Raw genomic sequence first — 24,610 nt, 5'->3', positions numbered from 1 at the left:
AGCGTTTGTGAAGGCGGGGCTAGAGTTTATCCATCATCTAGAACTTCCGGAGAAAGTCAACATATGTTTGATGGGCGTTTATAAATATTATAGGTGCGTATATGCATTTAATTTAACATTTGCATGTAACATTTAGCTTAAACATTTGACTTTTCAGATTTATTTTCTCTCTCTCTCTCAAAATGCACAACAGAGAGGAGAAAAGTCTTAAACTGCGGGACTGAGAGACCGGTGTTTGTCAGCTTCATATAACGTAACTAACGTTACTGCATAAGCCACTGAGTACACAGAATTGATTTTGAACGTTTTGTTTAGGTCCTACACGAATAAGCATTTTAACCGATGACTAGTCTTGTTTGCTTTAATTTGCTTTTATTTTTTTAATCAAAAAGTACCGGTTGACCCATTTCAATTCAATTATGACCTTCCCTTATGTTGAATTTAATGATGTTTATGTGCAGGCATCATGTCGTCCAGCATTGCTCAAAATCTCCGGATAGCAGCTGTTCTTCTGGTGTTTCTTGTTCTTATAGATGTGATTTCACTCGCATATGCAGATAAGGTACAGTTTCTCCCTGACACATCCATTACATCTATGCTCTCCGAATTTTACCAAATGTGTCCCACTTATGTAAAAAGATGTCCTATAAATGTAACTTTCTTAAAATGTTGCCTACACAGAGTTATGAAGATGTGCGTTGCAAGTGCATCTGTCCACCCTACAGAAACATCAGTGGACATATCTACAAAAAGAATGTGTCCCAGAAAGACTGGTGAGACAGACTACTGTATTGACAAAGAACTGTCCAAACAGGCCTGTGTTGTCTGTAGAGGTTATTATATATAGATCAATAAATTCTTACACTATTTTCAGCTGTCTCAGAATTTATTGTAATGTATTGGGTTGTAGCAACTGTCTGCATGTGGTGGAGCCCATGCCAGTGCCTGGCCATGATGTGGAGGCCTACTGTCTGCTCTGTGAGTGCAAGTATGAAGAACGAAGCAGCAACACCATTAAGGTATTGTGTGACTTCCAGAAATCAGTAAATCCTACTTTGAATTAAAAATGTTTATTATAATCTGCTTTTATGCCTTCATAATCTAGTTGTCCACTTTAAGCTAAATTGAGGAGTATTCATATTTTTTATGTATTTCCCAGGTGACCATTATAATCTACTTGTCAGTGGTTGGAGCTCTTCTGCTGTACATGCTGTTTCTACTTCTAGTTGATCCTCTAATCCGCAAACGTGATCCGTACACCATGCCACTGCAGAACGAGGAGGATTCTGAGGTTTGTGCACATTGGGGTTTGTATTTTACAGAGATGGAAACAGCATAGACTTTGACTCAGCATAGAATTTGCATTGACTTGACTTGGACTTAAATGAGAGATTTTTGAGCAAAACAAGTCTTTGGGTCTAATAAGAGAAAATATTTTCTCGTTCTCACACCCACAAAAATGAAGATGCATTTTCTATTAAATGCGTATACATGTTGGCGCCGATAGCCTTGTGGACAGCGTGTCGACATATGCCACAGTTGCGCTTCGGTCCCTAGTTCAAATCCCATCTTGTTGACCATTCCCGATCCCATCCCCCTCTCTCTCTCCCACTTGCTTCCTGTCATATCTCCACTGTTCTATCATGAAAAATTGAAGAAAAAAAACACACCAAAAAATATACATAACAAAAAAAGTAAGTTATTCATTTTTTGTGTTAAATGGTCCCTCACTTGACAACTTGTAAAATTGGTATTTTATTAATTATTAAGTAAATGGTATTAAGTTTAAAATCTTTTCATTCAAGTAAAACATAACATACTTTAATACTACTGTTTATGACTTAATGTTCAAGAAATAATACATTTATATATAGAGAAAGATTGGAATAATAAAAATTAAGGTTTTTTGAAACAAGTATGTTCGCCAAGGCTACATGTATTTGATCAAAAATAAAGTAAAAACAGTAATATTATGAAGTATTATTATAATTTAAAATCACTGTTTTCTATTTCCATATATTTTAAAATGTAATATATTCCTGTGATGGCAAAGCTGAATTTTCAGTGTCACATGATCCTTCAGAAATCATGACATTCTGATTTGCTGCTCAAGAAACATTTCTTATTATTGTCTTATATTACTGAAAGGGTAGAATTTTTTTTCTTAGACTTGTGAACGTGTCTGATAGCAGACTTGGGACAAAGAATCATATTTTTTAAATCACTTTTGTAGATCATTTGCTTAAGTTAAGGAATATTTTTGTTGGGTTTAGGTATTAGTTTTGTCCTTTGTCTCTCCCTACAGGATGTGAGGCCCCGTGTGGATGGTTCACAAGGTCGTGGGAACACTGTGCTGGAGAGGGTAGAGGGGGCTCAGCAGCGCTGGAAGAAACAGGTCCAGGAGCAGCGCAAGACTGTGTTTGACCGCCACAAGCTGCTCAGCTAAGCCCTCAGATGGACTCCAGCTGGGAACAAGTCTAACAGGCACCACTGGCTGAGACCACATGCATGGTGGCCTTATAGTTTCAGCTTTTATGACAATATGTTTTATCAGTGGGCCTGCATTATCATTAGTATTATAATCTAACCAAGACTGACTTGGTTGATTCCAGCTTTCAAACTGAAACTGTGAAAACATAAAGCTAGGGTGACCATACGTGCCATTTTCCCAGGACGCGTCCTGGCCAGGATTTGTTTTGGCTTTGTTTTCCTGTTTTCATGCTTGCTGAAGGTAATGATCGAAAAGTAGTTTGACCAATAACATGCAAGCATTGTACATAATGGACCAATCATGGCGTGTGAGAAGGTGGGATCTACGGTCAAAGCGATGCAATTACGCGTACATATTAGGTGTGTTCGACTTAAAAGCAGTGCGGCTCAAACCGATCAGTGTTTCACATTAAAGTACCTCGAGAGCGTTTCGAAAGCATAACCGTCTGTATGGTACTTTGATGTCATACACCGATTGGTCTGCACACGCAAACAAAGCCAAAACCTAGATATTTTAGGCAATATAGAAATCCTGGCCAGGACGCGTCCTGGGAAAATGGCACGTATGGTCACCCTAATAAAGCAACTTGTTTAGTTGCTTGCTGTTTACATAGATATAAATTAAGAGAATAAGCCAGCTCCAGTTGGTCTCACACCCACGGTCACCTTTACATTTCTCACACAATAACTTGAATATATCGGTCCTGTCACTATTTTGCTTTGAAATAGCATTGCAAAGGATGAGATTACATGGAAGTGTACCGTGTGATCTGGGAGTACTGATGTGGACAGGTATATATAATATAGATGCGCTTATAAATGTGTAAAATGTCATTGCACTGTTGTAGTTTCACTTTGAATTACCAAAAAATGTATTGAATGATTCCTAGTTTATTTGTTTGCAAGCTGATAATACTATTCAGGATGGCACATGTCACAAGCATATGTTTTAAATGTCAGATTATAGTGAATAATTATAAATAAATGTATAAATTCATAATAGTGAAGGAATAAGTGGCGTTAAGTGATCAGCACTGTTGAATAGTATATCATAAGATTCCTCTAATATGCTTGACACTTTTGTTGGATTTTCTGATTTACAGACATCCAGAAATATTGATTTTGCACCTCAAAATGTGAAGGAATTTGAAGGACTTTGCTTGACTATCGTATTTGCTGCTATAATAATTTTCCAGTATGTATCAAAACAACTTGCAGCTGTTTTACAGCTGAAATATTCTTGCTTATGTGAAAATGCACTAAAATGTTAAATATATAAAGAATGTTGCCAACTTTCTTTGTACAGCTTTTTTCTTGAGAAAATTCACTATGGGTAACGCTCATCTGCTGTTTTGTGCAGTAAATCAACTAGGAAAAAAGCCTGGCATATTTCAATACCATTTTATGTGTCCTATTCTTAATGTTTTCTCCTTTTTAATGTCTTATCTGTGGTGTTGTATAAGCTGAATTTCTCTTACAGAACCTTAGTCATTCTCTTTCTTCATCTGCTGCACCCCAAGGCCGCCCATCCCCTCCTCCACCTGCCTCCGCACCCCCAAGAATGTACACTGACTGCCCGTCTATATATATCCCTCAGAAGGGGCCAGCTGTGCCTAAATGCTCCCTTCCCCTCCAATGTCTGCTTGTCTGGTGTAGGTTTGCAGCAGGGGCCAGGGCCAAGAAGGTACACTGTGCCTTCTCAGAGAGGGCGAGATGTTGGATGAAGCTTAGGACCATACTAAAGATCTGACCTGGACTTAAGAAGACCAAGGATTTGCTAAACTAGGAATCTCATTTCAGGTTTTGGCAATTTTTTGTGGGGAATTGAGAAGACTTTACTTTTGGGAGATTCAAAATGGAGTCGGGCGGTGGTGGTGGTGGGGTGGCAGCTTTGGCCTCGTTCATCATGAATGAAGAAGAACTGAAGAGAAAGCAAAGGGAGAAACTCAAGAAACTACAGGCCACAGGAGGAAACCCTCGACCGCCACGTTCCTTGTTCTTCTTCACGCTCAAAAACCCTTTCCGGAAGACCTGCATCAACATTGTGGAATGGAAGTATCCTTCAAACTTACATCCATTTTAGTTTCCATCCTTTTGGACTGTGGTTTGATGTTTGTATAGTTTTGAATCATAATTGAGATGGGTGTGTTTTAGAAAGGCATCCACCCCCCAGAGAGCTGGTTTAGCATGCATGCCAGAAAAAGCATGCAACCATAACTCTGATCTGTCTTACTCAGCGTCTTATGTTCAACAAAACCAGACTGAGATATTTGCTCCATTATTGATATCTTCATCTGTGAAGTGGAGAAAATAAAAACAGACAGTTGTTTTTCATAATCCCCAGGTTTAGTGTGTCTTAAGGTGCTGAAATCTGTGTATCAGTTGTGAACTGAAGGTGTTAAGCTTTTGTTATGTGTCAGCCTCACCACGGTCATTTGGAAGCAGTTGGATCAGGTCTTTACATGGAAGATGATAAGGATGAACCCCAGCCTATTTACAGCCAGTCAGAAAATACACTATTAATAAGACTTTAAACTAGTGTTAATCGACCCTATTTACAGTTTTTATTGTTTTTGTTTCATATGGTTTAGATTGGAACGTTTGTATATGTCAAGACACTTAACGATATTTTTAAGAATTTTTCATAAATACAAGTTCCTAAATTCACAACAAGAACAAAAATTGACTGTGTTGCCTTTCAGAAAAAGTTGGAAACGGCTTCTTAACTTCCTCTTTGAGACCACCCTTGGAGACAAAACTGACATATACAGCAAACATTTGCTTTACAAAGTGAAACTTTCAGTTCCTGATTAGTTCATTAAGCAAGACACATATAAATATAAATGTGAATAGAAGATTTTCAAGTAGAAGTGTTTTAGCTTTTGTACTGGGGTGAATAGGAGATGTAATTTTTTAGCTCTTTTTTTGCATAGGTGTATTTATACAGTTTAATGATATTCTGGTTGTGTACAGCTGTTGCGTGGGATCACTAGTGGACATGATTCTGAGCTGGCAGGGAAATTCTGATTCCACCCCCTAGTGGCAGAAATTCACAAATAATTACAGTTCGTTGGAGACTGTGAGTCATGTAGTTTAAACTGAAGCTGCACTAATTGATGATTATAATATTTCTCATTGGACATGCAATAATATATTTTTTATATATTCTGTCCTAGTAAATGTTTACTCTGAGGTAAAACCACCTTTACTAGATGGTTTGTGTGTCAGTGATTCTAATTTAGCTACTGACCAAATAACTACCCGAAGTCTCTCTCTTTTATTTAATCACCAAAGCCAGTTTTACATGTATTTAGCTCCGGTTAATTTTTGGTTAAATCAGATTGATGCAATCCGTACTCATATCCACCCCCAACTTGAATGTGAAAAATGATTACCTCCATTTTCCAGTGGTTGTTTTTGCCATGTCTACTCATTGTTTTCCTGAGCAGACTCCATCAGACCCTTTGAAATCATTATCCTGCTAACTATCTTCGCTAACTGTGTAGCTCTGGCTGTGTTTCTGCCCATGCCTGAAGAGGACACCAACAACACCAACTTAACATTGGTGAGAAGTTCTTAAACTACAATTACCATAGGAGAACATATATGTTAAATGAATAATCTCTGATTACAGGTAATTTGAAGTAGTAACGTTACATCAGCTAATTTTGAAAATATTTGCTACTGAGGGTAGCAAAGAATATTATGGCACAGGTGAACTGGAGTAAAGGGATAGTTATGTCTTGACACACACCTCATGGTGTGTTGCCAGAGAATCTGAGATGCTTAAACATGTCCAAGATAAAGTGTTGTTCAGATTTTTGCCTACTCGGGTCTTTGGCCCTTGGGTTATAAGGGGGACGTAGATGTTTTGAAGCTGATACATGTGCGCTAACGTTCTCGCCCAGTTGGCGGTTGAACAGGACAAATTTGTGATTTGCATAAGCTCTTAAGAGTTCAAGTTAGATAGAATTATGGGTTTATATACCTAGAATGCAATTTAGAACATGTTTTACAAACTAAAAATATACCATGCTAGCAGGTGGTTTTGTGTGATGAGTTTTATATTTAGTCTTTGATTTGAGATGTGCATGTCCAAAAGGTACAAGTGAGGCGTTTATAAATACACTCAAATCTCAGAAGGGGATTTTCATGATGCATCTAATGAGACATTAACATAGATTCTATTGATATGACTGTTCTGTCCCACATTGAGGGTCCACTTATTGCACAATGATGAGATAATTTACCCCATGTGGACACTGCTGTTCTGCTCTTTTCCTATGCCTAACATTTTTTGTTTCATCTACTGCATATAAACACTTCAAGTAATGATAAATCCTCTTTACACAAGCTTATTTCATGACTCAAGCTTTGATGGTATGTAGGTCACACACTCTTTCCACTTTCTCCCAACCCAGCTTAATATGCAGCTATGGGTCTGAATTTAAATAAATTAATATATGTTTTTTTTTAACTCTTGAGTTTGTATCTTGCAGTTCTCACAATTGTGGGGAAAAAATTGTGACAGTCAGAATTGTGACTGTATCATGTTTTACACCCCATTAATCTCTCCTATATTGTTTGTTTCATTGCAGGAGAGTCTGGAGTACATCTTCCTGGTCATTTTCACTCTGGAGTGCTTCCTAAAGATAGTAGCATACGGGCTTTTGTTCCATGAAGGAGCCTATTTACGAAATTGTTGGAACATATTAGACTTTGTCATTGTGTTCATGGGGTAAGATGACATTTAGAATGTCCAGAAGCCATAAATGAAACACAATTGTCTGTCCCCTGAAATGTTTTCCAAAATTGTCCTGAACTCATTTTAACCATAGATTTTTTTTCCTGTAGAGTTTGAGGTATTAATAATACAATAATAGCTGACATTTAAAAATGTATTGTTTAACATTTCTTAAATAATAGTCCTTTTAAATTGCCTCTGCAGGCTCTTCACACTTGTCGTGGACACCATCGACACATTAACAGGAGTTCCCAAAGAGAAAGGAGGAGGGTTTGATATGAAGGCTCTTAGAGCATTTCGAGTCTTGCGACCACTGCGGCTCGTATCAGGAGTTCCCAGTAAGACTTTTAAGCACCACAAGTAGGGCAACATAGACCTTTAAAGCTAGATCCTAAATATACTCTGAAGATAATATCATAATTACTATAAGTATACGCCTACAATATGCTCGATATCACAGAACGAGCCAGTGCTGAGTGAATACAGTTTAAATATGTACACAAATGTGTTTATGAACATGCTTTGTTAACTTTCTTGTAAGATTACAATATAATCATGTCTTTGTCGAATGTTAAAAAAGCTGGTGTGTTAAAAGTGTATTTGTTGTCATCCAGGCCTCCAGGTGGTAATGAGCTCTATTCTGAAGTCCATGTTGCCCCTCTTCCACATTGCATTGCTGGTCTTCTTCATGGTCACCATTTATGCCATTATGGGTTTGGAGCTGTTTAAGTGTAAAATGCACAAGACATGTTACTACCAGGGCACTAGTGAGTGTTTTGATATCTTCAAACATATAAAGGGAATGTTTAATGATAGCAAATTGACAAATCAATGCCAGTACTGTTCAACCTCTGTTTCAGATATCATTGCCATCAGGGAGAATGAGAAGCCATCGCCCTGTGCTCAGGCTGGACACGGGCGCCGCTGCACCATCAATGGCACTGAATGTCGGGCAGGTTGGCCTGGTCCCAACTTTGGCATCACCCATTTTGACAACTTTGGCTTTGCCATGCTCACAGTCTTTCAGTGTATCACAATGGAGAGCTGGACTGATGTTCTCTATTGGGTAATTACTTATGTGCTTGATAATCCTCCTCTTTACTCTCTTATGGAGAGGCCAGTAGACAAACATTCATTTATATTAACAGGCACTTCTCTATGCTAAAGTTAAAAAATTACTGATGGGACAATATAAATTTAACAATCAGTATAGGCTATATATAATACAATTAAATTATGGTGACATTCAGACCAACAGCAACAGTTCAATAGACAAAAAATAAAAATTAATAGTGAGTTACTTACATTTTAGACACAAAATTTCCAGTTGTTTTGTCTGTTTTTGCTTCGATCAACAAAATTATTCCAAATGATGTCAAAGCAGAATTAACTGGAGACCCTGTTTTTCCCGATCTTTGACGATGCGTCTTGCGTTGCACTGCTTTTTAATAATTTTTCTTTATAAACCTGCTGGACAACCGTGTATGACCTTGCATATTTTGCAGCATCTCTCGCATGACATAGCATTCAAGAAATCAGCGCTCAAGTTAAAAGATGATAATTTTATTTTGAATGGCGTCTCTAGACCTTTTTTTTGTCTCCAAGAAAGACACAGAAATTGTGTTGTATTCCTGAACGAGTCAGTGTGTTTGAACTAATTTGGTTCGATGACTCATTCATAACAAAGACACTTTTCGCCACCTACTAGTGCAAAGATGTAAACTGCAGAAAGAGAAAAATCCCCACGAATAATGCACAGACTGACCGTTTGTCAATGACAGGATTTTTAGAACAAATCCAAATGTAATGTTTGTCAAATCTAGTGATGATTTTATCTTTTAGATTAACGATGCCATGGGGAATGACTGGCCCTGGATCTACTTCCTGACTCTGATACTTGTGGGCTCCTTCTTCATCCTCAACCTCGTCCTTGGAGTACTGAGCGGGTATTAGCTCTAGCTATGTTTTTAATCAAAGGTTTTAATACTAACTGCTTAAAGTTTGGTTAACAAGTTTGGAAGTCTTTATTATTATTCCATCCAAATACAGTCTGACTGAATGAGTCTACTGAAATGGTTTATGGGAAACAGATCTGTTTAATCGAATTAAATGACTCATCTTAACTACTTGAGAGACATAAAAATACAAGAATATCACATGACCAGGAAGCCATTTCAGCAAACTCAACTACATGGTTAAGTGGCCTAACTGAGACAAGTTTTTCCTCGATGCAGGGAGTTTACTAAGGAAAGGGAGAAGTCACGGTCACGAGGAGAGTACCAAAAGCTACGAGAGCGACAACAAATAGATGAGGATCTGAAAGGTTACATGGAATGGATCACTCATGCTGAAGTGATGGATGGAGATTTTGAGGGTAATGGTGCTATTACAGTCCTTTTTACATATGTGTTATGTTATTCTATCGAACTGTCTGTCTGATGTCATTCAAAAAAAGCACAGGAACTGCATCTTTAAAGTTTCTCCCTGCTTTGATTTCCTCTCCAGCACTTCTTCTTCTTAGAAAGGACACTGATTCAGAGACAGACAGTTTATACCAGATGGAGGGGATCAACAGGGTAATCTATTTCTAGTGAGTGTGCAATCAAGAGCAAAAATATGCATCATGATTTAACCAAAGACTGATTCTTCATTTACTGTGTAATCCGCAGCCGTCTCGCACGCCGCTGGAACATTGTTTTACGGAGAAAGTGTCATGTTTGGGTGAAATCTAAATTCTTCAACTGGTGGGTTCTTGTTGTTGTGTTACTCAACACCCTGGTCATTGCAATGGAGCATCATAACCAGACTGAGGGGTTAACAAGTTTTCAAGGTATGTTCCATTAAGCAATACATTAGATAATACATTACAATACATTAAGCAATACAAGATTCCCAACTCCTATTTAGTTTTTAAAAGTTGTTGCAAGGAATCTTTCAAATAGTATCATTCAGTAATTCTAGTGATTTTATTATATATTTATTTTGGTGAATGAAGTAAGATCTTGATGAGTCTCGGTCCTGTTTGCAGACACTACCAATGTAATTCTACTCGCCTGTTTCACGATTGAGATGGTTATGAAGATGTATGCATTTGGTCCGAGAGCCTACTTCATGTCCATCTTCAACCGATTTGACTGTTTTGTGGTCACGATCGGAATACTGGAGATATTCTTGGTTGTGTCAAACATCATGACACCACTGGGGATTTCTGTGATGAGATGCATACGACTCCTGCGCTTATTCAAGCTCACAAGGTATGTTCATTTATTTAAACCTTAAGTTATTATAAATTTCCAAATAATTTCCAAATCTTACTACCATCTGTCTTAACGTCCTTATTTTCCTGCAACAATTCACAAGAACTTTTACTCTGAAGTAATGAGAAGAGTACCTTATTAGTACAACTACTTTACTTGCTATCTTCGGCTTTTGCCCAGGATTTTACACTGTGAAATGTATCAATTATTTATTAAATAAATATTTTGACATTTTTATTTTATTTTAATTTAATGACCTCTCATACACAAAATACATGTTTCCTTCACCAAGACTGTTATTTCCTCTCATTGGTCATTAGGTACTGGACATCACTTAATAACTTAGTGGCATCCTTACTCAACTCAGTGAAATCCATCGCCTCCCTGCTCCTGCTCCTCTTCCTCTTCATTGTCATCTTCGCCCTCCTGGGTATGCAGGTGTTTGGTGGGAAATTGAACTTCCCTGACAGAGTGATTCAGCGCAGTAACTTTGACAACTTCCCACAGGCCCTCATCAGTGTTTTCCAGGTACTTCAACTGCAGTTTTAGTGAAATTGTGCTCTGATTACAGAAGCTGTTTATGTGAGGTTGGGCTTTGTTTTCAGGTCCTAACTGGAGAGGAGTGGGACTCCATTATGTACAATGGAATCATGGCTCATGGCGGACCTCAATCCCCAGGAATTCTTGTCAGCATTTACTTCATAATTCTGTATGTCTGTGGAAACTGTATCCTTTTGAAGCATATGTCATTATTTTCATGTCCATGTTATGAATTTGTCAGAACTGATTGGAGATGATAAATGAGAATTCAGTGTGTTTAAAAGAATATAGCAAAGCACTCAATATAAAATAAACATTTGCAATTGTTTCTGCTGCTAAGTGAGAAGTATTTCACAACCAGTAATGTTGTATTGTTGCGATAAGTTTGTTTGGACTTTTCCTTAGCAAGCGGTTAAATAGTCGTTCTCTTGAATGTGTTCTTGGCTATCGCTGTGGACAATCTAGCTGAGGCTGAGAGTCTGACAGCAGCACAGAAAGAGAAAGCAGAGGAGAAGGCCCGAAGGAAACTCATGAGGTAAAAGAACAATTAATTAATACTTTTATTTCATCAAGGATGCGTTAAACTGATCAAAAGTCATATTTATTATGTAGCAAATGTTTCTTTTTCAAATAAATGCTGTTCTTTTGAACTTTTCTTCATAGAGTCCTGAAAAATGTTGCAGTTTCCACAAAAATAAAATCCGCAGCACAATTGTTTTTGACATTGATAATAAGAAGAAATATTTCTGGAGTATCAAATCAGCATATTAGAATTATTATTAATGTGACACTGAAGTCTAGAATAATGGCTGCTGACAATTCAGCTTTGCCATCAAAAGCACAATTACATTTTAAAATATAAAAAAAATAGAAACAGTTATTTTAAATTGTAATCATATTTCACAATATTACTGTTTTACCTTATTTTTGATCAAATAAATTCAGCCTTGGTGAGCATAAGAGACTTCTTTTAAAAACATAAGGAAATTTTACTAACCCCAAACTTTTGAATGTATTTGCATATCTATATATTACTAAACAACATTTTGTCTTATGTTTTTCAAATAAGAACATTGCCAGAGAAAAGTGAGGAGGAGAAGGCCCTGATGGCTAAGAGACTAATGGAGTCCAGGTCAAAAACTGAGGGAATGCCCACCACAGCAAAGGTACATCTGACACAAAAGAGCTCACTGTGCTTATTTTATATAAACCTACTGCAATACTTTACTAGTTGGCCTTCTGTCTAGTCTATTAGGATGATTCACTACATCAGGTCTTCAATCAGCCACATCAAATTTTAGGCTCTGATGCTAGGCTCTTATTGTCTGCTAAATAAACAAAGTGTAAATGCCTAAACAAGTTTCGTGTTTTTGTCTCTAGCTCAAGATAGATGAGTTTGAATCAAATGTTAATGAAGTGAAAGACCCCTTCCCTCCTGCAGACTTTCCAGGTAAGGCTGAAAGACTCTAACACAAGACTTTATATATCATTTGAGGGCTCTGCACTTCATAAAATGCTGGCTCAGACCTCACAGTACCTCTCTAAACATGTAATGGATGAAGTTCAAAGATAGCTGATCTATTATAAGTAAAATGTATTATTAGCTCCAGCCTCCAAGCTCATTTATGGAGCACATTCAAACCACAGGCCTGGCTATTTTCATTAGATTTTCGAGCTGTGCAAAATTGAATTAGCTTCACAGCATAAACGGCTTCGTGATCAATGCTAATCCAAATAAATATTATTTCTCACAAGTAGATCACAAATAAGCATAATGTTTTTGAGTAGACCATGCTATAATCTTTCTCTCCTACTCAGGTGATGATGAGGAAGAGGAACCAGAGATCCCGATCAGCCCCAGACCCAGACCCATGGCTGACCTACAGCTGAAGGAGACAGTGGTGCCCATGCCTGAGGCCAGCTCCTTTTTCATCTTTGGCCCACAGAACAAGTGAGGCTTTATGGCCTGATTTATAATACCATGTAGACCACTAAAACTACATTTAGAACTAGACTTTAACAAATGGCCCCAAAATGATTTACTAATGCTGTTTGTCGAAAGGTTCCGGAAGCTTTGCCACAGGATCATCAACCACACGACCTTCACCAACATCATCCTCCTCTTCATCCTCCTCAGCAGTATCTCCCTGGCTGCTGAAGACCCCATCGACCCCCATTCATTCCGAAACAAGGTACCAAAAACTTTGATTATTGCGTTAACTGAACTATTAGTTATCCGTTCATAAAAATGAACATTCATTCATTCATTTCACAGGTCTTGGCTTATGCCGACATTGTCTTTACAACTGTCTTCACCATTGAAATTGTGCTAAAGGTAATGTGCTTGTCAACTTGATCATGTTACTTTCAGATTTGTGCTTTGGCTGACATTTAATTCAGCACTGACCTGTGTATTTTTAGATGACGGTTTATGGAGCGTTCCTGCATACTGGCTCTTTCTGCCGAAACTCATTCAACATTTTGGATCTCATTGTTGTGGGTGTTTCCCTCTTGTCCATGGGCATGGAGTAAGTTCAATAATATTTGATGTTGTTTCAGATTTTGGTATACATTACCCATTATTTTATTGCTTTGACAAGGATATTTTTGTCTTAAACAAGAAACAAGGAATGTATAAATAAAAAAATATCAGTTAACTGTTCTCGCACGTGCATTATTCTGCTGATGACCACCAGCAGCATTTTTGCACGTTTCAATATGTACGAAAAACGTGTGTGAGCCATTTCTTTTAAATGAATCAAACACATGCAGATTACAGCTGACTTCATATAATAATGTGTAGTGAAAGAAACACATTGCAAGTTTCTTTAGTAGTATTCTTTAAAAAAATAAATGAATTAATCATACAAGTGAAGTTTTAATTAAAATACAGTGAAGGCCACTAATTGAATTGCATTATTGTATTGCAGGTCGAGTACTATCTCAGTGGTGAAGATTCTCAGGGTGTTGAGGGTACTAAGACCTCTAAGGGCCATCAACCGAGCCAAAGGGTTAAAGGTGTGTATTCATTCAGCATCTTAACTAAAAAAAACTGCTTTGATTTGTGATGTGGCGATTGTTTGTGTATTTAAATATGGATAGCCATTGGTTGGTTGGTTTAGGGCCAATCTTCAAAGCATGATACATATTAGGCACTAAATATAATCAAATCTTCTAAATATTAATCAATTTTTCATCTCCAGCACGTGGTCCAGTGTATGTTTGTGGCCATAAAGACCATTGGTAATATCGTCCTGGTCACCATGCTCTTGGACTTCATGTTCGCCTGCATTGGAGTGCAGCTCTTCAAGGTGAGACAACCACCATATTGTGCTATAAAACCCTGTGTTTCGTTACTGTATGCTAAACGTATTACCTTTAATTAGGGCAAATTGTACTATTGTACGGACCCCCTTCAAAAGACAGCGGAGGAGTGTCAGTGAGTATTTTTTGCCACATTTCTTTGAATGTTGTGCTTTTTCCTCCTCCTGTTGCTGCTGATATGCATCTAAAACTTTGTTCTTGCATTTGGTTTTTCTTAGGGGAACATTTTTAAAGCATGTGCAAAACTCTCTTCATGACATGGAGGTCCATCAGCGCGTGTGGGTCAACAGTGATTTCAACTTTGACAATGTCCTGAACGGCATGCTGGCTCTCTTCACCATCTCCACATTTGAGGGCTGGCCAGAGTGAGTGTGTGAAAATCTACTCCTATTTTCATCAGTCAAGAACATGTTTCACACAAAACCTTCCTTCACTCATCTTCAACAGGATCCTATATAAGGCTATAGACTCAAATGCAGTAGACACAGGCCCTTTGTACAATAACCGAGTGGGCATCTCCATATTCTTTATCATCTACATCATCATCATTGCCTTCTTCATGATGAACATCTTTGTGGGCTTCGTCATCGTCACTTTCCAAAAGCAAGGAGAGCAGGAATACAAGAACTGCGAGCTAGACAAGAACCAGGTAACCAGTGTGATCTTTGATGTTCTTCACATGGGATTTGACCCAGGAATTTGTGTGTATATTGAATGACAGATTTTAAGTAAAATATCCTATTTACAGTATACTGTACATCTGCATTTCATATACCTGGTTTAACTCCACTTTTACTGTATATACAGTATTTATCAGGTTTATGATGTTAATGCAACTGGGCTTACTGTGTTGTAATTTTATAATCATCTTCTCTTTCCGTCTCACCCCTCACCAGCGTCAATGTGTGCAGTATGCACTGAAAGCACGGCCCCTCAGATGCTACATCCCGAAGAACCCGCACCAGTACCGCGTTTGGTACTTTGTGACTTCTTGCTATTTTGAGTACCTCATGTTCTTTCTCATCATGCTCAACACACTGTGTCTTGGAATTCAGGTAAGCAGTTAAATAGAAGTTACATTTATTTACAGCTAATGATATACACCTCTGTTCAAAGGTTTGGGGTCAGTGAGATTTATTTAAAGAAATTAATACTTTTATTCAGCAAGGATGCATTAAATTGATCAAAAGAGGCGGTTTAGTCATTGATAATGACATTAAAACATATTTTAAAATGTATTTAAATAGGAAGCAATTATTTATAATTGTAATAATATTTCACAATATTGCTGTTTTTATTGTATTTTTTATCAAATTTTTTGATCAAATAAATGCAGCCTTGATGATCATTAGAAATCTTCCTGATTTTGAGTGGTAGTCTAATTCAGTCGATATTTGGATTTTTTTTAATTACTGGCAATGGGTTATAGGGGTGTTTTTCAAATTGATTAGGTGTCAAATTTATTATTTTCTATTATTTTAGTAAATATTATGTAATTTTATTGATGCATGTAATATGTATTATCTTTACATTCAATTTATATTGCCTTTAATTCAACCATTACCCCTTATTGCTGATTGGCTACAAGTTTGTTTTGCGATTCGGCCCGAATCAGTTTTCTAAAGTGTTTTTGAAAAATCACTTACTCTGCCTTTAACATTTACCACTGTTTTCAAGCCAATAAAGTAAAGCTTAATCCCATTCAGTCAGTACATTAGTCAGAACAATATTCAGTCTGTATAATAGTTTATAAAACAATTTCAAAATGGCTGCTTTCTTAATCTGCTGTCTCTCTTCTTTCTGTGGTACAGCACTGCAACCAGTCCGATCATATAACCAAACTCTCTGACACTCTCAACCTCATCTTCACTGTCCTGTTCACTGGAGAGATGATCGTCAAACTCATTGCATTCAAAGCAAAGGTACTCCTGCTTCTTCCATATGAAACTGTATAAGAAGATGTGCTCTATTTTATGACATTGTTGGTATTTTGTGTGTGCCATGACACAGGGTTACTTTGGAGACCCTTGGAATGTGTTTGATTTCGTCATCGTGGTCGGTAGTATTGTTGATGTGGTCCTCAGTGAGGTTGATGTGAGTATGACAATAATCTGAGACTCCAAACTTACTTAAAAATATTGTCTGAGTGATTTATATGTTGTGTTAATGTCTCTACAAAAGCAAAAGCATTTCAAATGGCGACCAACAATGGCTTGTATTTTAAACCCGTATTTAGCGATACATGAAGCACAGACCTCCGCAAGCAGTCAATATCAGCATTAGTGCACAGGAGGTACAGATTTCATCAGCTCCAGCTTAGTATTCTTCTCATTCAACCAACTTTACTCATCAGTGGCCATTGATGGGCCCATTTTCATGATTCATTTCACATGTGTTAATGAACCACCCTCTTTCCATCTCTCACAGCTGCTTAATACACACCGCTCCACATCTCCAAGAGTGATTTGATGCACTTTTTATCGTCTATATAAGTAACCACTTGTTTTGGAAGTGTGATTCATAATTTTGATGTTATGTTGATGTCTCTTATTCGCAAGATGCATTGGCGTTTCTCTCATGTCATCTCTCATCCATCATCCTGACTTCTCATCTTTCTGTTCTCAGGCTGCGCTGGATGCCAGTGGAGGACTGTGGTGTCTACATGGTTGTGCGGTAAATATCATTCTGCGCTGCATGGGACAGACACTGCTCACATTATCTCATACTAAACGAAGAGCAAGGAGAACTGAATTTGTTAGACAGCCATTAATAATACTGATTGTATGGCTCAATCGGCAGATTACTACTGATGAAAAATGTGCTTAATTTATTGCTTCATCTCACTGTGCTTGCCTAAATGGTTATTATTCCTTATTCTTTATGTAATTAATTTAGGTAATGTCTCTGTCTTGACTGTATTCATGTTTTTAGAAGCTTAAATATCCACAAATATGCATGATACCAGATTATGGTGTAGCTATGTATTTTTGCTTTATATGATATTATATGCTATTATATTATATTGTATTATATTTCATTACTGATGGAAACAAGTGAAAAGAGTCTATTCTTTTTTCAGGAAGTGAATCCAATGCAGGCAATAGCTGTAAGTACATACACCTGGTTTGTTTTCTTTGTAAACACTTAAAAAATGTCAACTTTAATATTTATAGGTGGAACTAAATATTTCTCTCATAATTCTACTCATTCTTAGGATGCAGAAAATGTCAGAGTTTCCATCACGTTCTTCCGGCTGTTCCGTGTGCTGCGTCTCATTAAACTGCTCAATCGCTCAGAGGGGATCAGGAACCTTCTGTGGACCTTTATTAAGTCCTTCCAGGTCAGACAAGACAAAATAAAATAATTATTAATAATAATTATATCTAGTTAATAATATAACGATCATAAAAATTTATTTATTTATTTTATTATTTTATTTTATTATATTATTTTTTAATGAAAAGTGCTTTAGCTTTAACTGAATGTATCTTACAGTCTATGATGATGTGTTTCCTGCTTCAGGCGCTGCCTCATGTGGCTCTTCTCATTGTTATGCTCTTCTTCATCTATGCTGTCATAGGGATGCAGGTGAGCTTCACTTCTCTGGTTTCCTTCAGTTGTTTAAATTTCCTGTAGTTTCTCTCATTCTTCTTATATATATTTTTTTCAGTTCTTTCATCCTCTCTTTCTCCTTCTGTTTATAGATGTTTGGTAAAATTGCTCTGGTCGATGGTACGGAGATTAACCGCAACAATAACTTCCAAACTTTCCCTCAAGCTGTATTGTTATTGTTCCGGTGAGTCAACAATGTACAGAGAGAAATTTTTTTTTGCTTGTTTGTTCTTTAAAGGGGTCATATGCTGCGATTTCAAGTTTTCTTTTCTCTTTGGAGTGTTACAAGCTGTTCGTGCATAGATAAGATCCCTAAAGTTGCAAAGACTAAAGTCTCAAACCCAAAGAGATATTCTTTATAAAAGTTAAGACTCGTCCACGCCTTCCTAAAACGCCTCGTTTAAACACGCCCCCACATGTCTACATCACTGTGTGGGAAGATTTGCATAACGCCGCCCAAATGTTCACGCAAAGAAAGAAGCCGTAACTTTTATTCTTGCTGTAGTATTTTTGCCGCCGTCGCCATGTCGTGAAGACGCTGTGTGTGTGTCGTGAAAGCGAAAATACTTTGTTTGGCCTTCCAAAAGAGGACACGACTAGAAATCAGTGGTTAAGTTGTATTTACAAGACTGTTCCAGAACAGTTCAAACCAAATATTCGTGTGTGTGTAACGCATTTTACGGAGGACTGTTTCCTGATCCTCGGAGAGTAGACTACAATGCCAGCTGTTCTGACTCACAGCCTGTAAGTACGTTTTCATATTTAAAGAATTTGCCACTGAGCCAATCACAACGCACTGGATAGCAATAATGTACAGTATGTGGAAAATAATGTGTTTTTTGAACCTTAAACCGTATAAACACATTTCATTACACCAAATACACAAAATAATGTTCTTTTTTAGCAACGTCATATGACCCCTTTAATAAAAGTCATTCTTTGCAAACTTGAGAGCCCATATAGTGCACTCAACTCTATTTTTAGTCTAATAATCAGGTAACTGATGAATGTGTGGGTTCACAGTGTTGCCACTGGAGAGCAGTGGCCTAAAGTCATGCTGGCCTCTATGTATGGGAAGCTCTGTGATGCCAAATCAGACTACGGCCCTGGAGAGGAGTATACCTGTGGCTCCAGCATCGCTGTCTTCTACTTCCTCAGCTTTTATATGCTGTGTGCATTTTTGGTAAGCAGATATGAGACTCCTGTAGTTTATACATGGTAAACTTGGAAATCAGCTCAGAATACAGTATCCAACATTGCTGTTTGTTTTAGAAACTAAATCAATCTCTTGCTGTAGGTTATCAATTTGTTTGTGGCTGTCATTATGGACAATTTTGATTACCTCACTCACGATTGGTCAATCCTCGGCCCGCATCACCTGGATGAGTTCAAGAAGATCTGGGCAGAGTATGACCCCGAAGCAACGTGAGTTAAAGCACACATGGCTCCAATGCCTGTGTCATCTTATCCTGAAGTTCATTTTATGATTTTCCTTAAAACATAATAAATTACACTGTCTTCTGTCCTTATAAAGGGGACGAATCAAACATCTGGATGTAGTAACTCTCCTGCGGAGGATTCAACCACCGTTGGGTTTTGGTAAATTTTGTCCCCACCGCTCAGCGTGTAAGGTAAGAGAATTGGCTTTTTTTTTGGTTCTGTTCAGAGGTTTGGGGTTGGAAATAATTTTGTTTTTTTATGCTCACCAATGCTGTCTTTATTTGATCAAAAATACAGTAAAAACAGCAATGCTGTAAAATATTATTACAATTTAAAATTGCTGTTATGTATTTCAATATATTTTAAAATGTAATTTATTCCTGATGGCAAAGCTGAATTTTCAGCAGCCATTACTCCAGTCTTTAGTGTCACATGTTCCTTCAGAAATCATTCTAATATGCTGATTAGGTGCTAAAGAAACATTTCATATTATTACCAATAACACTGTAAATAATACAATTGCAATTTAGAATTTAAAAATTGTAGAATTGTAACATTTTAATTTAGATCAATTCAGTGCATCCAAGTATTAATTAAAAAAAGTGCTGACCCCAAACTTTTGACCAGTAGTGTTTTTCAGTGAGTATTTCAAACCTGTATTTGTGAACTTCCACCTCAGCGCCTGATTTCCATGAACATGCCGCTGAACAGCGACGGCACAGTGACCTTCAACGCCACACTCTTCGCACTGGTCAGAACAGCTTTGAAAATCAAAACGGAAGGTGTGTAATTGAGATTACATTTAACAAGCAGCTTATTTCGCGGCATAGTATATAATTTACATGTTTCTGTTAGGAAACTTTGAGCAGGCCAATGAGGAACTGAGAGCCATAATTAAGTCAATCTGGAAGAGGACCAGTATGAAGCTATTGGACCAGGTCATTCCGCCCATTGGAGGTGAGATAGCTGTGATAATAATCATTTATGTTTAATTCACATGTTTTTAAATACAATCCATGTCTGACTGTGATGTAATTTCGTTGGCTGTAGAGGATGAAGTCACCGTTGGAAAGTTCTACGCAACCTTCCTGATTCAGGAACACTTCCGCAAGTTTATGCAGCGGCAGGAGGAATACTACGGTTACAGGCCTACCAAGAAGAACGCTGATGAGATTAAGGTGCACTTTATGATAAATGCTTGTAGTAAACATCATACAAAGGACACTTTTCAAGCAAAATACTAACAAGACTTCCGTCTGACTTTGCAGGCAGGTCTGCGCTGCATCGAGGAGGAAGCAGCACCTGAGCTGCACAGGGCCATCTCAGGTGATCTGATCGCTGAAGATGAGATGGAGCATGCCTTGGAGGCCGGAGAGGAGGGCATCTACAGGGTCTGCACTAAAGCATCTTCTTAAGGAAATAGACACAAGTAGATAAAGACGTCCATTTAGACTTATAGTCTCTGTGTCTCTATCCATGCAGCGGACAGGAGGTCTGTTTGGACTCAACACAGACCCCTTCTCCTCTGAGCCCAGCAGCCCCCTCTCCACACAGGTGACCAGCCAGAGGCCCCTGCAGTTTGTGGAGACTCGTCTGGAGGATATAGAGTCACCTCCAGACTCCGTCTTCCTCCCAAACACTGAGTTCTTCCCTGATAACATGCCAACAACAACCAACACCAATAACAATGCCAACTTTGTAGAAGAGTGAGTGGATACCTATAATGAAAAGTGCACTTAATGTGTATCTGTAAAGGTCACAATGCTCATTTGATGCTGTTTTTAGTATGTCATCCAGGTTTACGTTTGAAAACGAGTCACTGTCAGCTGCTGCAACCAGAAACTATTCATATGAGGACACAAGTAAGTGAAAAGAGTAGGTGATTGAAGAAAAAAAATTAATAAATAATAAACAAATATATATTATTATTTTTTTATTCGAAAGATATTATCTACTATTAGGACCTATTAATTACAGTATTACATTGAAAATACTTTTTTATTAAATGTTATTCATTTTTATTGAAAGCACTACAACAAATGCCACCATATACATTACTTTTCAAAAGTTTGGGGTCAAATGTTATAATTATACTTTTATTCAGCAAGGATGCAATAAACTGATCAAAAGTGACAGTAAAGACATTGTAATGTTACAAAATATTTTTATTTCAGATAAATGCTGTTCTTTTGAACTTTGCATTTATCAAAGAATCCTAAGAAATCATGTTTTTACTTTACCAAAAATATTAAGCAGCACAACTGTTTTCCACATTGATAATAATCAGAAATGTTTCTTGAGCACCAAATCAGCATATTAGAATGAGTTCTGAAGGATCATGTGACACTGAAGACTGGAGTAATGACTGCTGAATTAATTGCATTTTAAAATATATTAAATTAGAAAATAGCCAATAATAATATTTCACAATGTTGCTGTTTTTACTGTATTTTTGATCAAATAAATGCAGTCTCTTTAAGCATAAAAAGACTTCTTTAAAAAGCATTTAAAAATCTGTTATAATCTATCAAGCCATTTATAATATTTATACCATGAAGAAATTCAGCTGATATGACAGAAATCGACACACTTTATTGTATAAATGACATTATTTTCTGTGCAACCAATAGGAGACTCCAGTTCATATGTGGGCGAGGCCTCAAGTGTTGATGACAGACGGCTGTCAGATTTCACTGTGAGGACCAATATCACACAGGTGTGGACAGGTTTCACATTTCCTGAGCTAAACACAGTACAGTGACTACTTGATATTTCTCTCTGACTCCTCCATGTGTGTCTGACTCTCTCAGTTCCCCTATAACCCCTCATATGGGCCATCAAAGAACCAGAGAGCAGCAGCAGAAGTTTCACCAGTCACCGACAAACTCATTCAGCAGGTAAATACACCAGGACACATCTCATGTACTTAACATTCATTCCATACCTTCTCAGGAGAGACTATTACACCATATTGTCTATGAATCCTCAGGCACTGAGAGACGGTGGTCTAGACTCCTTGGCTGAGGACCCACAGTTTGTATCTGTGACTAGGAAGGAGCTGGCAGAAGCCATTAATATTGGCGTGGAGGATATGGAGGGCATGGCTCAGGGCATCGTAAACGGGCAGAGCGGCAAGGTAACAAAACGTAAACGCCGTCCCATCCCAGTTCCACCCGGCACCAAGTCAACCAAACCCAAGGAAAACACTAGTGCTGTGTAGAAACATATTGAGAGACATTCAGCAAATTCATGAGACGTCTTCAGCCTGAATCTTCTGCCATTGTCCAAAATCACAATTACTTCAGTTTATGAACAGGTAGTGCACTGGTTGTTTAGAAGGGTACTTTTTTCAAAGATGGTAAGAGAAATAACATATAAAAAGGGACGCCTGCCTGAACATGTTACTGCTATTTTAATGAGGTCTGGTGATTTTTATTTCTGATGGCTGTTCTGATTTAGGACTTGTTTTTTGGTGACTGAATTTACCGAACATCCTCAATAAAATTGTTCACACACTGTTCTGTGAACATTTACAGTTGAGTGAGTTACATAAAACAGACAAATGCCTGAAAACCTTGTAATCTGTGGACATAGAGCCACAAAGGCAAGTCTTTTCTTTGGTTTGTCTACCACATGTACCTGTAGTTTCAACTTTTTTGTATCGAGTTATAAAATAATTGTTACACTAAATGGGATTATTATCCTGACATTTTGTTCACAGGAAAACCTTTAGCAGTTCTTAAAGGTGAATTTTTGAAGAAAAAAACATACTGTATACATAAAACATACTGGTCCTAAAAAGAAATTAGATTTTTGATCTTTTTCATTTCATTTCTTCTCATTTAAATGGAAAGTGTTTGCATGCTTGTGACTGACAGGACAAGTACAATATGCAAAGAACGTCATTTGTGTTTTTGCATTTACTCACTTAGCAAATGCTTTTATCCAAAGTGACTTACAAATGAGGCAAGAAGGGCTTATAATGTCCGATAAAGGCTTAATGAAATGTTTTTATCTGCAAATTGAATTACATATTTATGTTTCACATGAGCCTTTACATTCTTCAAAAGAATCTTCCTCGATGCACATAATGGGTTTGAAAATGAAATGTCAGTCATTGGCTAGTATATATGGAGAAAACTTCCCCCTTTTTCTGGAATATGTAAAGAATTAAGGATTGTTTTTTTTTTAATTATTATTTCATTTAATGGCTTGTATGTTTGTCGTATAGAACAGTTGAGATGGATATAGGACAGTGGGAATGGGATCAGTATGTGACGCAGGCCGGATTTAAACTGGGTCCCTGTTTTGTTTTTTCATGCACTACACACAGGCACTGACACCCTTTTTCTTAGAAAAAGGATCTAGAGAAGTTTTCTAGGGACATTGGATGTAGACATTTACATGTGAAGCATGCACATCAAAAATACAATGCAGATACTTGACTAAAATAACACTGAAAAAAAAACAACAACACTTGCTTTAGAAAAGTTTTTCACTGAGCAACAATGTTCCAGTTTATTGAATCTTCTCAATGTAGCAGCTGAAGTCCTCAAATGAAATCATTTTGCTCACCGACTATTGCAACGTTGCACCTTTTTAAAGTATAGCTGAACTTAAAAGAATGTGTGGACCGATGCCACAAATTGACGTCTTAAAAGCTGTATTTTCTCTGATCTGTCATTTCTGTTCAGCACGTTTTTATATTTCATTGCCAAGTACAAAACTTTGATGGATTTGCATTTAGATACACACGTTTTCACTTTCCACCTCAGCCTGTGTGTCTTGCAAATGAACATTTGCTAAAAGTGCGATTTAATAAACATGAGAGAGATGTTCACATTTTTTCTTGGGATGTGGGTAAAGGTTGTCTAGCCATTTAGATTTATATTGTGTTGTAGAAATAATCTGGAAAATATGCATTCATTTGATGAAATCATTTAATATTAACACTTACAAAATAACCACAGTTTTTCAAATAAGAGCACAGTAATAATTGCATTTTAATTTTTAATGAGTACTAGCTTTAATATTAATATAACTGCCCTGTCACTCTATTATTGAGCTTTACATCTGCATTAACTATGCCTGTGAGCACATACAGATGAAGCGCAACTGCAAATAGCACAAAGCAAAGGCTAGTATTTAAATATTATTATTAATACCATGTTTGCTGTAGACAGATGGTGTGATGAGCGGTCTA

The 24,610-nt window shown here is 37.3% G+C and overlaps 2 protein-coding genes across 4 annotated transcripts; both read left to right on the top strand.

Annotated features, from left to right (window-relative positions):
- The first annotated feature begins 36 nt into the window (after window positions 1-36).
- LOC107707676 (putative protein 2) lies at window positions 37-4,309 on the top strand. 3 transcript variants are annotated; one of them, XM_016511763.1, is made up of 7 exons: window positions 37-93; window positions 194-562; window positions 706-773; window positions 911-1,019; window positions 1,160-1,291; window positions 2,306-2,395; window positions 3,971-4,309. In XM_016511763.1, exons 2-7 carry the CDS (start codon window positions 467-469, stop codon window positions 4,238-4,240), a joined length of 765 nt encoding a protein of 254 aa, XP_016367249.1. In that variant the 5' UTR covers window positions 37-93; window positions 194-466; the 3' UTR covers window positions 4,241-4,309. The 3 variants fall into 3 exon arrangements, with proteins under 3 accessions (XP_016367249.1, XP_016367251.1, XP_016367250.1); XM_016511765.1 differs by lacking the exon at window positions 3,971-4,309 and having other exon boundaries at window positions 682-773; window positions 2,306-2,636; XM_016511764.1 differs by lacking the exon at window positions 37-93 and having other exon boundaries at window positions 509-562; window positions 726-773.
- On the top strand, window positions 4,264-24,232 carry cacna1sb (calcium channel, voltage-dependent, L type, alpha 1S subunit, b). Its single transcript, XM_016511759.1, has 45 exons — window positions 4,264-4,545; window positions 5,950-6,055; window positions 7,089-7,228; window positions 7,439-7,572; window positions 7,849-8,001; window positions 8,095-8,300; window positions 9,077-9,180; window positions 9,469-9,608; window positions 9,740-9,824; window positions 9,904-10,064; window positions 10,263-10,488; window positions 10,812-11,019; window positions 11,097-11,217; window positions 11,452-11,566; window positions 12,101-12,197; window positions 12,412-12,481; window positions 12,850-12,982; window positions 13,094-13,223; window positions 13,307-13,366; window positions 13,453-13,559; window positions 13,962-14,049; window positions 14,235-14,342; window positions 14,418-14,470; window positions 14,574-14,720; window positions 14,803-15,004; window positions 15,252-15,410; window positions 16,167-16,277; window positions 16,366-16,449; window positions 16,981-17,028; window positions 17,435-17,461; window positions 17,570-17,695; window positions 17,878-17,943; window positions 18,060-18,151; window positions 18,991-19,150; window positions 19,265-19,392; window positions 19,502-19,598; window positions 20,087-20,189; window positions 20,263-20,364; window positions 20,458-20,585; window positions 20,676-20,798; window positions 20,890-21,113; window positions 21,193-21,269; window positions 22,038-22,123; window positions 22,218-22,304; window positions 22,397-24,232. The coding sequence occupies exons 1-45, from the start codon at window positions 4,346-4,348 to the stop codon at window positions 22,625-22,627; spliced, it is 5,553 nt and encodes a 1,850-aa protein (XP_016367245.1). The 5' UTR covers window positions 4,264-4,345; the 3' UTR covers window positions 22,628-24,232.
- The last annotated feature ends 378 nt before the right edge of the window (window positions 24,233-24,610 follow it).

The sequence above is a fragment of the Sinocyclocheilus rhinocerous genome, unplaced genomic scaffold, assembly GCF_001515625.1.
Source record: "Sinocyclocheilus rhinocerous isolate Xijiao unplaced genomic scaffold, SAMN03320098_v1.1 scaffold2943, whole genome shotgun sequence".
NCBI lineage: Eukaryota > Metazoa > Chordata > Actinopteri > Cypriniformes > Cyprinidae > Sinocyclocheilus > Sinocyclocheilus rhinocerous.
The sequence above is the reverse complement of the archived record's forward strand: the minus strand, read 5'-3'. Positions and strand labels throughout refer to the sequence as shown.